This window comes from Micromys minutus (genome assembly GCF_963924665.1).
Source record: "Micromys minutus genome assembly, chromosome: 31".
In the NCBI taxonomy this organism is placed as follows: domain Eukaryota; kingdom Metazoa; phylum Chordata; class Mammalia; order Rodentia; family Muridae; genus Micromys; species Micromys minutus.
This window is the reverse complement of record NC_137966.1, coordinates 17359647-17375408: the sequence shown is the minus strand read 5'-3', so window position 1 is coordinate 17375408 and position 15762 is coordinate 17359647. Positions and strand designations below refer to the sequence as shown.

Here is a 15762-nt window from a genome sequence, read left to right as displayed (position 1 = left end):
CTACAGTTGTGAGCATAGGATCTTCTGTCTGGGGAGCAAGGTACTCACTGGAAGTTTAAATGGAACATTGCTGATGTTATTTGTTTCCCATTTCCCCACTAGAGTTTTGTTTCCTTGAGTTAAACCACAGACCTGACAGTTTCTCACTTTGCCTTTTGGTTTTGCCATAAAGTTAAAAAGGCATTTTTAACTTTAGGAGTAGATCCTGGTGCAAGTAACAGAAAACAGTTTTCAGACAACGTTCACTGTATGAATGCACCTTAGACAGTTTATTCATTTGATAGATTTGAGTGGTTTGCAACTTGGAGCTGTTAAGAACAGGGTTTCGATGAAAACTTGAAGGATTCTCTAGAATGTGTAGTCCTTGGTGGTCCAGACAGTGTGAGCTGCCTCAGCCTGTCCCCACAGGAGTCCCAGGTGGTGATGTGGTTAAGTACCCTACATTCAGTGTTCATTTGTAGTTTGCTTATTTGAGGCTATGTAGTCTTGACTGACCTGGAGCTTGCTCTGTGGACCAGGCTGGCCTCTAGTTCCCAGAGATCACCTGCCTCTGCCTCTTGAGTGCTGTAATTAAAGGTGTGTGCCACCATACTTGGCCATTTGTAAATATATAAAATCAGCCTCAGATGTCTGTTGTTTCAAGGTATCCTGTGATGAGAGGAAGATCTTAGTTTTATTATAATCAAATCTATAAATCTTAGTTGCTTTACAGTTTCTGCAGAATCTGTTCTTTCTAAAAGGCTCTATCGTTTAGGGTTTATGTTAATTTTGTTTTAGTCTGGTCTCATTTCCTCTCATTCTGTAAGAATACTCAGGGGTCTTAGCCTTACTAATCTGTTCATTTTGTTTTGTCCATCCTGCTAGATCAACGTCATCCTCCTTGAATCTCCTAGGCAACAAGTGGGACTGAGGCACATATTCTTCTGTGTGAGGTCCTGGCTACTCTTGGGTCTTCTATATAAATATTTAAGTTAAGCTCGACAGAAACTCATAGATACTTATGGGGTTTGGAGCCTTTTTGGTTTTGTTGCTCTGAGGCAGTGTTTCTCGTAGTGACCTAGACTGATCCTGAAATTCAGAAACCCTTCGCCTCAGACTCCTGGGTGCTGGCCTTACAGGCCCGTGTCACAGTTTTAGTTATTCGATCTTCATTGGGTGTTTTAAATTTTGTTTTTTAATTGTTGAGATGTATAAAGAGTGAATTTGTTTTGCATATAGCAATAGGGTTTTTTTGGGGGTGGGTATTTCAGTTTTACATATAGGGTTTTATATGTATGTGTAGCCCTGGCTGTCCTGGAACTCTCTTTGTAGACCAGGCTGGCTTCGAGCTCAGAGAGTGAGTATGATCCCGAGTGCTTGGATTAAAGATGTGCTCCACTGCCTTAGCAATAGTTTCAATGAAGTTCTAGAAATAAGACTGATGGCTTCATCGCTCTCCGCCAGTGCCTGATTTACTTTCATCTCTGAAAAGATTGTATTATTTTAATCATATGTGTATGCACAAGGATGCGGGTATTTACAGAGGCAACACAGAGCTGTTGGATACTGCTGGGGCTTGGGAGCTGAGCCTGAGTCTTCTGAGAGTATGTGCTGTTAGTTACTAAAGTCTCGCTTTCCAGCCCCTTTGACTTACGTGTGTTTGAGATTTTGATACAGCACATCATTTTATTCACTTCATGAGCATAAGTATTATCAGAAACTGCGTAGAGAGGTTCTTTCTCTGTCTTCTGAGCCAGACTATTATGACTGGGTTAGAGGTCTCAAGCAGCTTTGACTAGGAGCAGTGAACTATGCTCCCTGCCTCACAGGCCAGCACGATGCTACGACTCCAGAGTAGGTGATTTAATATGTCAGCTCACTAGTTCTGCCCTTATGAGTGACCAGAGTGCCAAAGGACTCTAGTGTCAATCTTGGTTTTAGATTTGGCAGTGTGTTCACATGGTTTAGAATTCAGAAAGCCATTGCTGGGGAAAGTGTTCAGGTAATGTGTAATAAGCAGCATGTGATTCCTCCTTCTACAGGGCAGTGTCCATACAGGTTCTCAAGTTTGTAGGGACCTGTGGCCCATCCTACACAGCCCGGAGTAGAGATTTAAGATCTTTTCTCCAGCTTCGTAGGTTCCACTGTGAGACCGCAAGTTTAGGGCTTTCCTGTTGTGCATAACAGAACTTGCTTATGGTCTCAGCCCTTCCTGTGTTCTGTGTAAAGATTTATAACTTCTACATCCCTGTCAGCACTTGTCAAAGGTCTTACTTTCTGCTAAGCTCATAAGTGAAAAGAAAATTTAAGATTTATTTATTTTATGTACGTGAGCACACTGTCACTGTCTTCAAACAGACCAGAAGAGGGCATTGGATCTCATTATAGATGAGCCACCATGTGGTTGCTGAAAATTGAACTCAGGACCTCTGGGAGAACAGTCAGAGCTCTAACCACTGAGCATCTGTCCAGCTCATAAGTGGAAATTTAATCTATAGGTTTTGTATGTTCCCTGTAGGGTAAAACTAGAGGTTTCCCCTGTGAAGGAAAACTGTTGTAGGCTCGGGTTTGTCTTTTTCAACTTCTGTGTCTGTATTTTGTGTGTAAAAGCAAACATCTGTTTTATAACTTAAAAGTATTGGTTCTGGAATTGGGTTGGAATTAATTTCTTAGCTGATAATGAATTGATTTCTGGCCAGCCGGTACACCTCCTTATGTATACTAACCCACCTTCTTGCTCGTGAGATGCTGCCAACATTAGGCACTGAGTTTCAGTACATAAGTCTATAAAGAACATTCCTGGGCATCAACATCTCTGTCCCCTGAGAGTGCCTCCTCGGTGGTTCTTTTTCTATACATTTAAAGTTCATAAAAACATAAGTCTTAATTTACAAACAGTTTGCCTTTATTAGTGTACATTGATTTTGCTACTCAGCACCCAATCTGCATTTTTTGATACTGACACTCTTACAGTGACTGTTAAGTTGTCCAGGTGACTTCTAGACTCAGGGTATTTTTTCATGTCAGCAGATACATTGAAGTCTTTTGACTGTTCTAATAACGTCGTGTAACAGCAGAAGCCCCCTGTTGGTAATGCTCAGCCTGAGCTGACTTTTCTGTTGGTTCCCTGATGCAGGCACACACTAATAAAGAAACTCAGTCAGCTGAGGGAGCGTGAGCCGGAGCTAGCCCAGCTGCTAGTGGATCAGGTAAAGACTGCCTCGGTTGGACATCCTTTTCTGCCTTGTGGGTACAAAGTGCTCTCTTGCTGAGGGTCAGGTGTAGATCAGGCTGGACATGAGCCCCAGATCCTGATTTTACTATGCTGTCCCTGTTTCAGATCTATGAGAACGCCATGATAGCAGCAGGACTTGTTGATGACCCCCGGGCCATGGTAGGCCGCCTGAATGACCTTCTGGTCAAGGCCCTGGAGAAATACTGACAGCCAAGACACTGGCTCGAGTATCAACCCAGGTCTTCTCGGGTGACAGATGGACCTGCCTGGGGAGGAAGGACTTAATACATAAACAATACCACCAACTGCTGGAGCTCAGTTTTATTTACTTCAATTAAATTGTATTTCTTAAACTGTGTGATAGACATTCTCTCTGTTCCAAGATGTTGGAATGCTGCAGTACCATACATAGTTGAGGTGGAGTCTTCCTCACCGGAAGCAGTATGGCTGAACTGCTCAATGCCATTAGGTTTTTCTGAGTGTCACCTCCACTGGGTAATGGTCACTGATGGCTTCAGCCTACAGAGGCAGGAAGGTGTAGGGGACATGGGGTCAGAGTGAGGTCCTCCATACACAGAGGGTGAGCAGGTAGAATAACTACCTCCACCCACATCTAGCATGGAAAACAGTAGCGTTGCCGGAATCACCAGGTCAGCTCCTGCTTGGCTCTGGCTAACCTAAAGCCCATGAAGGAAAAAGATCACATACCATCTTGTTGGAAAGTCTGTATTCTGTTTGGAAATCAAAGGGAACAGCCGAGTTGGGAACAACAGCAGCTTGGAGCAGACCTCCAGAAACCACAATCCTGTAGGATATCAAAGGAAACACCCCTCATCCTCTCTGCCACGTAGAGTCCTTGGTTAAGGTTTGCTGGCCCCAGACTCTAAATGTGCTCCACCCGGGAGTACTAAGAGAGGGCCCTGCACTAGCAGGAGCATGTAGGGTGCCCAGATGGGACCCCATCCACTGGCAGCCACTTTGACAGAAGCTAGGAGCCTGTGAGAACCAGAGCTCCTGCCTTGAGTAGGAGAGGGTGAAGACTTGGCTTGACTCTGGGGCTGCTTACCTGTCATAGGCACAGTGTGTGGATGTGACTGTGGTGTCCGCGCTGTCAGGGATCAGCCACTGGAAGATGGGGCTTGTCCGAAGGCGAATGGAAGACCACTGGGAGGAAGTGACGTAGCTGCAGCCAGCATTGAAATCCCCCATGAACATGATGTCCTACCAGGAGACATGCTTGTTGGTCTAGGGACAAACAGGGCCACTAGAACCCATTGTCCCTAGGATGGTCTCACCTCCAGGCCCCACTTTTGCCGGATGTCTAGGTAAACATCGTAGAGGGCATCGATCTCACTCACAGCATCTGTTGGGGCTGCGTGCAAGACTGCAATCACGAACACGCGGACATCTGAGGAGAAGCAGACATGCTGTGGACAGTGTCCAGGGACCAGCCTGGATTGGGCTTGGTGTGAGGGTACACTGGGGCCGTCATGCAGGGCCTGGCTTTAGCCGTGGAACAGAGGTGAAGATGTGGGACAGTCTCCTACAGGTAGATACCATCCTTGTGATTGATTCAGGGCACTGTGAGCTCCTGATGGGGGTCAGGGGGTACAGCCCTGCCACAGGTTTCTAGAGGCTTAGCTATGGCTCCTGTGACTCCATCTTGGCCTGGGCGGAGCTGAAAGAGAAGCACAGCAGCACTCACCCGTGTATGGGGAAAAGAACTTGACCACAGCTGGCTCTCGGCTGAAGGTGTCATTTCCACAGGGTTCACAGCCATCGTCATAATGATAGCTGTCCAGGACAGACACCTGGTCAGGCCTAAAGAAAGACCAGGCAGGAAGTGACTGGGGCTGTGAGAGGTACCTCAGTAGATGCCCACCCAGCTGGAACCTGATCCTATAGCCCTGAAATACATATGGCCACCCCCACCCAAGTGAAAGAGGGTCACCTGGGTTCTCCAGACCATTCTCAGCCTCTGTGGCACAGGTCTGAGGTCTGGACAACCCAGTGCTTGTACTCTCGGGCTTTGACGGCATAGGGCTTTACCTGTACACAAAAAGGTACCGCTCCTTGTAGCTTTTGCGGCCCAGAGGCTCGCTGACTACATAGCGATAGGTGTCAGCTTTGTCCCTGGATAAAGGAGACCAAAAGTACTTTCTCAGCATAGAGGGACCTCTTGGCACCTGGCAGCAAGGTGCCATCAGTGCAGCACAGGGGAGGTGAGACTGCAAACAACTGTCACTCTAGGCTCCAGCACTGTCACCCACCGATTGAGTTCATCCAGTAGCTTCCCAACGGCAACCAGGTAAGTGTCTCTGACCTCTTGGACAACAGCAACGTCATAACGACTCAGGATCTGGGGGTAGGACCATAATAACTGAGCAAGGCAGGCTGGGTAGGCAGAGCTGCAGCTGCCGATCTGGGGCTCAGCTCTCACTGTAGCTCACCTTCCTATCAGATACCTGCCAGCCAGGGACAGTGTCGACAGTGACCTAACAACCCTGACAGCATGTCTGCTCTCAGACTTGGGCCACCCTGAACTTACTTTCACAATGTAGCTAGAGAGGGTGACATTGGACATCTTAGTCTCCCCAAAAGTCTGGATGTTGAAGGCTGCAATTCTCAGAGTCACAGCCAGCTGCAGCAGGTTGGCCAGGGTGAACAGTATTCCCATCAGCCCTGTGTGCCTCATCCTGTGAGAGTGGATGGGCAGGACAAAGAAGCAGTGAACCTACCATCCTCATCAAAGACTCTGAAGCTTGTGCTGAACCAATGGGAGGCCCTCAGTCCTTCCCCTGTACTCACCTGAAAGCCAGTATCCAGAACAGACCTGCCGTTGGTGTGATGAGCCCCCGAGTCTGCTCTGGAACTGTCGAACAAGGGGAGTTCGTGCACACCTGACGTAGAGATGATAATTCTACCAAAACCTGGAATATTCCGAAACTAATTTCTCCTTTTGCTTTTAAAGGAAAAGTTCTTTTTACAAAATGTATAAAGGGGGAAAAAAGCAGTGTGGCATTGCAGACCTGCTAGCTCTCCAGGTCGCTGCTCAGGCAATGCCAGCCTACGTGCTCTGCCAGTTTTAAAGGTTCAGGCAGTTATGACCTCCCCAGGGCACGTGTGCACCCTTCACCTGAGAGCACAGAACAATGGGGCTGCCTGTGTGGCCGTCCCACTGGGGCCCTGGGCAGGCTCATAGCACGTGCTGACAACAGACACGGTGCCTCTTGTTATAAAAACTGTCTGATATCATGTTTGTGCATGGTTATAAAACCTTGTGTCCTTTGCCCATCCTGCCCTTGCTACCAGGGATGGGTAGTAGGAATTGGAGGCAGGGCTGGCTAGTGTCTGGTCTTGGGGTTTAATGTCACCTTGTAGCCAGAAGCTAAATTTCAGACACTATATATTCAACATGGATTCTCAAGACAGCTGTCCAAAATTGGTGAGATGCTAGAGGCCCCGGATGGGAAATGCTGGGTGGTGGACATTTTTCCTGGGGAATCAAGAAGCTCAAAGGATCCCCCAAGTATCTGTATCTCAAGATTGTAACTCAAGTTTAGGTCTTGCCATTGTTTTCCATTCTTGATAGTTCTTTGTGCATCTTTAACAAGCTACCACAATCCATGAAAGCCCTTTAGCAGAGGTCTGCAGGGCCATGCGTACCCCAGTCTAGGGGAAGATTTTTGGGTCAGCTGTCCCTTTATCTGATGGAGTTGCATTATGTTCCTCTTGGATATGGCCAGGATAATGTCCCATCTCACCCTAGTCCTGGGTCCTCTCTTAAACTACACATGGAGGCCAGAGGTTGACATATGTGTCTTCCTCCATCACTCTCCACCTTAGTTTTTGAGAGTTTCTCACTGAATCTAGAGCTCAGCAATTGGCTAGATCAACTGGCCAGCAAGCCCCCAGAATCCGTCTCCGTCTCCTACTGTTGGGATTACAAGCACAGGCTGTCATAATCTTACACAAGAGTTGCAGTTCTGACTCGGGCCCTTATGCTTCTGGTAAACTCTTTATCAACTGAGCCATCTTCCCAGTTCCCACAAAGTTTTGTTTTTTTTTTTTTTTTTTTTTTTTTGCCAAGTATTAGGGTGCGGACATCATTTGGGGTTCCATTTACCCTCCATCAAAAGCTCTGTGCTGAGGGGTGGGTTATTGGCTCTCCAAGGACAGTTCGAACATAGAGACTGAACCTTCCTGATGAAGGAAGAGCTTGTATGCAGAGAGAATTGAAAGTAATACATTAGAATGGGCAGCTACAGGAGGCAGGATTGCTATCTATATCCAGAAGTACGACAGCCTGCAGGTCAGGAGTCGGGCAGAGGCCAGGGTCAGCAGAGTGTGTGCCAGCTGGCCAGGGCACCTGGTGTGCAGGACTAGAAAGAATTAGCATAGAGTACAAAGGTAAAGACACCTCCAGGAAGCCAGTGTCACAGTGGCTCTGAGGCACATCTCCTGTATCTCTCACATGCACAAGTCAGAGATCCAATCACCCACCTGCCAGAAACCCCATCTTGATTTCTGATCCTCCTGCCTCCACCTTGCACACTCTGGCATTCTGTGTTGAGTTTATGGGCATGTGCTGGTTAGAAGGTGCTTGGTAGCAAACTCCACTCCAGCCCCATCCAAGTTGTTTCAAAACTGAGTACCCATGTGTTGGCTCTCAGCCTGAAGCTGGGATAGATGTGTGTTGGTGCCCAGTCCCCACATACCCGGCAAGGCAGCTGTGGCACCTGGTGGCTCAGCACAACTCATACTTTTTCTACATTGGTCACACATCTGAGAGATTAATGGTAGGAATGGGAGCAGGCCAATGTGCAGAGAAAGGTGGCTGAGCCCAGGCAGCTGGACACAGAAGCATCAATAGATCTGATGTATGACTCCTTGGTTTCTCAGTGTCTGGTAGCTAAGGGTACTGGCAAGCCTGTCACCCGCTTGGGAGCTCCTAGGAAACCTACCTTCCACACAGCAGAAAGGTTAGGGCTTAGGCCTTAGGCAGCAGCTTGGTCCTGAGCACCAGTTGTACACTGTGACCTCTACAACTGGGCTCCCTGAGGGCCACTGAGCAAGGGCACATTCACTTCCGGTAAAGGGTTCTCGGCCTGCTCTCTGGTTGGAGGGTCATTGGACCCAGGATTGGTCTAAATAGGATTTATTCCTCTTAGAAGGAAAGAAGCCGCCTCTGGCTGTTACACAGCCTTGCTTTTCTCTCCTGTGTTCTTTTCCTTCTGTGTCAGCCACTGCTGTGTAGTCAATGACCTCAAAGCTCAGTGTGCAGAGCAATCATCGTTCTCACTTGTGTATAGTCTGTAGGCCAGGTGGGATGTCTTCGTCCCTGAAGCTGGACTAGGACAAAAAGGGGGAAATGGAAACCCCACTAGGTAAACAGGAGATGTGATGCCCAACGTCAGTAGGACCAGGAGCACACTCCTTCCATGCCAGATCCCGCTTTGGAGGTGCAAGAATAGGCACCATGGAAGGCAGAAGCAGCTGTGCATCTGGAGTTTTCAGTCACACCGACAAGGAAGTATGTGCTGACAGCCAGTAAGGAAAGCTGGCCACCTTTTCAGATCAGGTGAGCCTTTTAAAGGTCAGCTCTGATGATTTACAATGTTCTCTTTTTAAGTTATTCTTGTCATAGATGTCAAATGGGGAAGCAACAATAGCAATGGATTATTGAAGTGTGAGCCAAGTCAAAGGATAAGGAAAAAATCCTCTTAAGCACTGTGACCAAAAACAAGTGATCCCAGTGAGGCAGGCCATGGTGGGTCTTTGTGCCACACAGAGAAGGAGCCCAAAGTAACTCAGCGAGCGGTGAGATGGGCTTGTCTACACGTCAGACACAACATGAAGACTACTTTATCGTGTTCTGCATCTGTGGTCTCGGGTGTGGCAGCTGTTGAGGAAGTATTACTGCGAAATTCAGTGCAGACCAAGACAAGGATGATAGTTTCAAAGTCTCTTGCAAGTAGACATATCCCAGGAATAATTATATAAAATAGTTTTTCTTTAGGTTTTATGCGTGGTCCAGTAGTTATGGGTACTTGCTACCTCCCTGATGACCTACCTGAGTTTAATCCTCAGGATCCACTTGGTGGAGAAAGAAACAACTACTGTAAGTTGTCCTTTGACTTTGACATTCATGCTTTGACACATCCATCCATGAACACAATAAATGCATATAAAATTTAAAATATGCATGGTGGTGCACACCTTTAATCCCAGCATCCAGAAGGCAGAGGCAGGCAAATCTCTGAATTTCAAACCAGCCTGGGCTATGTAGTTTCAGGACATACGGGCCTACTTAATGAGACCCTGTCTTGAAACAAAACAAAAAATAACAAAACTCAGACAGGCAGTGGTGGTGCATGCCTTTAATCCCAGTGCTTGGGAGGCAGAGGCAGGTGGATCTCTATGAGTTTGAAGCCAGCCTGATCTACAGAGTAAGTTTCAGGACAGCCAGGGTTACACAGGGAAACCCTGTCTCAAAAAAAAAAAAAAAAAAAAAAAAAAGAGAGAAAAGAAAAGAAAAATTTATGTGTGCTAACTTTTCCAAATGTCTACTATAAATTGTGAGGCCATAAAGCCTTATTGAGTTTGCCTATCTAATAGAAATACATTGGTGGGTGATTTCCTGTGACCTAGGAGCCTCTTGAAGTATTACTACCGACCTTCTAAGTTGTGTGCACTGAGGAAGCCTGGGAGCTGTGATCTGATGGGTGAGGCATGGCTAGGGACCATGCCATCTGCTGTCCTTATTGTGCCTTCGTTGGGCTGTATCTGTATCTATATGTATTTACAAATGCTTGAACATCTCAAACACTAGTTTCTCAGGTCCAGAAACTAGTCTAAAAACCCTTACCATGCACCAAGTGTTTTACCTGTTTAAATACATGAGTTTGTATTGATTTGAGATCAGGAACAGGAGAGGTGGACTTACCACCCCAACCAGACTAACAGTTCTGGAATCCACATAAAGGTTTGGAAAAGAACTCTCAAAATTGTGCATGCTTGCCTACACACACACACACACACACACACACACACACAGAGAGAGAGAGAGAGAGAGAGAGAGAGAGAGAGAGAGAGAGAGAGAGAGAGAGAGAGACTGTGATAAGGGAGGAAGGAATATCAGCCTCCCTGAAATGGTACGGAACCAACTTTTCTCCAAAACAACAAAGTCTGAGACTCAGCAGCTGACCCTACCGCCATAAAAATGGCACAGCTGAGCACCATTATCTATAGCGAAAGGCTCCCCACAGATAAAAGACAAGAAGGAAGACTTTGAACCCAAGTTCATAGTCCCCAGTGAGGGCCTATAGTGATATCCTAGAAGACAGCAGTGTTCTGTGCTTCCTCATTAATGAATACAGTGGCATGCAGGACTGAGTCAGGTCAGACCTCTGTCAGAGCATCTAACCCTGTGACACAGTGACAGGCCTTGCTCTTTAACCCTGTTGTGGCTGCACTCATAGCTCTCCTGGATGTGTGTTAGACACACCTGTGTCCATAACTAGTGCGAGCCTCCAGCAACTAGAGGAGACTCGGGTCACTTGCTCCACTGTAAAGACACAACTAAACCAGATGGGGACACAGTATTACCAACAAATTAGAGTCGATAACTGCAATGTTGATGTTTATTTAAATCCTGAAACTTTCCTTCCCTTTCTTCCTTTCTGTTTGTTGAGACAGGGTTTCTCTGTGTAATAGCTCTGGCTGTACTGGAACTCACTTTTTAGATCAGACTGACCTTGAACTCACAGAGATCCGCCTCCTGAGTGCTGGGAGTAAAGGCATGTGCCACCATGCTGGGCTAAAACAGTAATCTCCTCATTTTACAAACATTTAACAAAGCTGTTTGAGACAAGTGCAAAAGCTGGAGGTGCAGGAGCATAATCCCAGCTGCTCGGGAGGGTGACGCAGGAGGTCACATGGGAGGATCAAATTTGGACTGTGCAAGTTCAGTACCAGCCTGAGCTGAAGCCTGTCTCAAAATAAAAAGTTAAAAATAACTTAGCTCAGTGGTAGAGAACTTCCGGCATGTTCAAGGGTGTAGGTGCCCCCAACACGCACAAAAGAGGCAATCAAGTAGTTTTGGATTTAAGTCCCCGTAGTATTCAAAGTTAATTTCAAGAGCATGGGTTCTGGTGAGTGGTGAGCAGTGTATGAACCCCAGGTTTGGTTAATGGTGCTGGGGTCATTCCGTTAGCCATAAGCTGCTGTGTGTCAGAATCTGGCAGGGCAGCCCCAGAGGCAGGGGACAGATGCATGAATAATAATTGATTTTTTTAAAGATTTATTTATTATACATATATGAGTACACTGTAAAGTGATTCAGACACACCAGAAGAGGGCATCAGATCCCATTACAGATGGTTGTGAGCTACCATGTGGTTGTTGGGATTTGAACTCAGGACCTCTGGAAGAGCAGTCAGTGCTCTTAACTACTGAGCCATCTCTCCAGTCTGGATAATTGATTTTTATGGCCTGAATGTATTGAAATTGACCATGATTAATTTTTAAATTTTATAAATCAAAAACAACAAAATAAAACAAAAAACCACAGGGGACCCAAATCTATGTTTCTGGTACATGATCACGCATATGTCATATAAAGCAAAACAAAAAGAAAACTTTTGTTTTTTAATTTCCTTAAAACGGAAAGCCCTGAGTCATATAGGCAGACACAGTGTGGCATCCAAAAATAGACTTAAAAATGAAAGCTCAGAGTTATTTAACTCTTGAGATTTGCATCTCAGGACAGGGAGGTAGACTTTTGCTCATGCAAACAATGAGCAGGTGAGTCCTGGGTCTGGGGTGGGGGTAGGGGAGTTTGAGGCTGGGGACTAGTGGCAGCTGCTGTGAACCATGGACAAGGGGATTTCTTACCCATTGTTGATACAGACTCAGAGCTCTTGGGACTCCTCTGAGGTAGGGACTTCATCTCAGGATGCCACCCCTAGCCTCGGATGGACATCCGAACCTTCCTGTCATAACAGACCATAGGTGGCACTCCGCCTTCCCTGCCCGTAAGTCATGGTGGCCCTACCTATCTCCAGGTTTTTAGCCCCCTGAGGCCATCCTAGGAGCTTGTTCCCTTCAGCTGCTCCAGATGCACCCGGATCCCCTACCTCTCCTGTGGTGCAGTCTACACTAACTGCATTAGCCATGCCCTATGGCCTCCTTGCTCATCAGGACTCACCGTGGTCCATGGGCTCCCAGAGCTCCTCATAGACTTGTAATCAGATCTTTGACCACATTCTTCTGCTACTTAACATCTGTTGTCAGGTTCTCATTGCCCTTCCCGTGAAACCAGTGCTTACCACGGGGCTGAAGGCACCAGAGCACAAAGCCTTCATTCTACCTTGAGCACTGATTCCTTTCTTGTCACAGCCCTGCTTCCATTTTCTCAGGGCCCATGTCACCTGTTTAAGGTGCCCAACAGTGTTTGCTCTTGTTTCCAGCCAGCTTCTTGTCAAGACCAGTTTCCTGAGGCAGAGAGAGACCTTGTTTCTCCCATCTGTGAAAGTTCTAGTGCCTTCAGATGGCTGAGCTGTAGGCTCGCCTACTGTGCTCCTTCCAGAGCTACTGCCTCCCGACATGCAGCCTTTGTCTGGGGACCCTGCAGAGACACAGCAGGGAGCAACAGGGACCCAGTACATTGGTAGCACTGGCCAGAAGCTCCCAGGGATTTGGTAGCTGCTATAGCCACAAGACTCTTTCTTCTCAGCCACTGGGTCCTCCTTAGAGTCAATGACCACTGGTCTCATAGACACAACATTCTGGGGAGGGACAAAGGCGGTGGCCATATCTTTGCCATGACATTGCTTTGTTTCCAGAGTAGGTCCCAGGTAGTCCTCAGTTCAGCAAGCTGCCCTTGGCCCAGGACACAGTCTAGGCTCACTGGCCCTACTCACTGGAAAGGTGCCATTAACCCAGAGTGGAAAATTCCTCAGAACAGCACCCGGGTAGCTCAGCCCCACAGCTGCTGCCCAGTCATGCTTGGCCAGTCATGCTGAGCCCAGCACACCATGTGAGACCAGCGGCACCCCCAGGCAAGCTGAGCCCCCCCCCATACCCCAACCCTTGCTGCCACCACTCTTGACATCTTTCTTGCACTCTGCTTGTAGGGGACATATAAATAGAAAGATTATAGAAAAAATGCTGCAGAAGTCAGTGCCCTTGTGGCCTAAGCCCATGGACAAGCAGAGAGCCTGTGTTCACAATGGACACATGATGCAAAGCTGTCAAGTATAATGTTACATTTGTACCATCCAGTTCAGTTGCACACCTTGTTCCACTTCCATCTCTCCCCACGAATGACCTCTGACTCGCACACTTGTAACCGCATCATGTTTAATGGATCCACACCCGTTCTGAATAAGAACGGCCCCAAGGACTCATATGTTTGAGTACTTGGTCATAATGGAGTGGAACTGTTTAAAACGAATAGGACTAGGAATGGTGGCCTTGCTGGAGTATGTGTGACTTTGTTGGAGGAAGTGTGTCTCTGGGGGTAGGCTTTGAGGCTGCCAAAGCCCAGGCTCCCTCTTAGCCTGTGGATCAGGATAGAGCTCTCAGCTACTGCTCAAGTGCCTGCCTGCCTGCCTGCTGCCATGTGCCCCACCATGGTGACTATAGATTCCACCTCTGAAACTGTAAGCCAGCCCCAATTAAATGCTTTCCTTTATCGTAACTGCCTTGGCCATGGTGTCTCTTTACAGCAATAGGACAGAGAGCTGTAAGCTCCGCAAGAGCTTACATGGGAAGAGCACCTGGAATACCACAGCATACCAAGAGCCCAGTGGGTGAAGGGGTCAGCACAGACCACAACACAAAGTGCAGGGTACTGGCTGTGGAGTGGGAAGGCACCCCAAGGGGGAAATGGGAAAGGCAGCTGCCTAATGTTGACCCCGAGATGAAGACTAGGGCAGCATAGTTCTCCCGCCTTCTCATTGAACGCCTATGCCCACTCTGTTCGAGGGCGGCATTCTGGACCCGGACACCCACGGCCATTCACTGTGACTTGTATAAAAGAACACGTGCCCATCAGAGGTTAGCATTTCTCCAGCTTGGGCAGGAACAGGAAGAGTTCCGAGGAGCTAAGGTAGGTTAAGCCTTTTGTCTTCTCGTCAACTCAAAACCGGGGTTGGCCAGACGTGTAGATTTGTAGGGCCTGTGGGGCTGCTGGGGTAAGGCAGTAGCCCTGTCTTCAAGAGCTCCTTTCCTTTCTTGGGCTCCTGGGAGAAGGCATTAATCTACAGAGGCATCTCAGCTCACCAATGACACCACAGCAGCAAGATGGAAAGGCCACCACCACTCTAGACTTCTTAATATGCACATTTACATGGTAGCTGGTTATGGAAGAAGATAGGGTGTTAGTGGGCTCCATATCTTTACCTGTTTTCTAGTTTATCATAACCCTAACACAATGGCTTGTTTGCTCTGTTTGTATTCAAGAGCGAGCCTGGAATAACGACACCAGAGGCATAAGCAGTGCAGCAGTTTTTACAGCAGGACAGAGCTCAGTGGCATGAAAACAAGTTAAGTGAGCCCATGACCACAGCAGCTCCGGCTGGAAGGAGAGTCCAGACGTTGGTGTGGGAAGCAGGGAACCCTGAGTTCAGGAGACAGGCCGAAGTGGCTACAGTTAACGGTAAAATTGAAGAGGAAGTGGAGGCACAGATTAGTCTCCAGGGTGAAGATTTTCAGAGAATTCCCTTGGCCGGGATTTACCCATGCTTTGGAAACTATGTGAAAGTGAGGAAAAGATTAAAACATACACACACACACACACACACACACACACATATGTAAAGCAACAGATGAACAGTCCCCAGAGTTCAAAGAAGAATAAGAACACTTTGGGTACCCACAAGCCACCTTACCAACTCACATGTGTTGGGTAGAATACTCAGAGGCATCACCTCAGAAATAGGATAAGTTAACTGTACACTCAAGGCAGCTCTGGACTACTTGACCCCAGCTTAGAAGCAAGCTTCTGAACACCAAGGAACTCTGCCTGCCAAGCCGAAAATCCCACATGATTTAATGGAATACAGCAAATGTCACCAACAGTTAAAACTCCTGACACCCACTGAAAAGGGCAGGCCACCAGTGAGCATCCTCTCAAGAAGACAGAAGCCATGAAGGGTTTTAGGCAACATAGCTTTCATATAGAGGACTATTAAATATTAACAGGAAATTAACAGTGAACTATTAAATATTGACAGGAAGCAAAAGAAAATGTTATATAATGCCTCAGGATTGAAACAGGTGCCAAGGATTCAGATCTGGCAAAATGGAGTCATCGCTCCGCACTGGATGGTAAAGACCCTCAGCTGCTCCAGGCCGCTGGCCAAGATGATGAATTAGCTAGAATGCTGTCAGTAGGAGTGGAGGAAGACAATGATACCCTGGTGTGGGGGTGGAAGTCACTTATAGGGACCACAGCCATCTTGGCTGTAATTGCCATCAAGCCTACCCTGATGCTGCCCCTCAGTCTACCCCCTAAGTCATTCACCAACACCCAAGCTGCCTCT

At 47.3% G+C, this 15762-nt stretch overlaps 2 protein-coding genes across 2 annotated transcripts in view; one reads left to right on the top strand and one right to left on the bottom strand.

Moving 5' to 3' along the window:
- The window catches only part of TRAP1 (TNF receptor associated protein 1), a 31420-nt gene extending 27848 nt beyond the window's left edge, over positions 1–3572 (top strand). Inside the window, exons 17-18 of the mRNA XM_080942554.1 lie at positions 3116–3188; positions 3320–3572. Coding sequence (XP_080798680.1) covers positions 3116–3188; positions 3320–3421 — 175 coding nt within the window. The 3' untranslated portion in view covers positions 3422–3572. The remainder of the gene's footprint in view (positions 1–3115; positions 3189–3319) is intronic.
- A 107-nt stretch (positions 3573–3679) lies between these two features.
- Positions 3680–5909, bottom strand: DNASE1 (deoxyribonuclease 1; the record flags this gene model as incomplete). The annotated part of the gene is made up of 8 exons (XM_080942321.1): positions 3680–3733; positions 3923–4019; positions 4281–4435; positions 4510–4622; positions 4920–5035; positions 5264–5347; positions 5485–5573; positions 5763–5909. The coding sequence occupies 8 exons, from the start codon at positions 5907–5909 to the stop codon at positions 3680–3682; spliced, it is 855 nt and encodes a 284-aa protein (XP_080798447.1).
- Positions 5910–15762: the final 9853 nt, after the last annotated feature.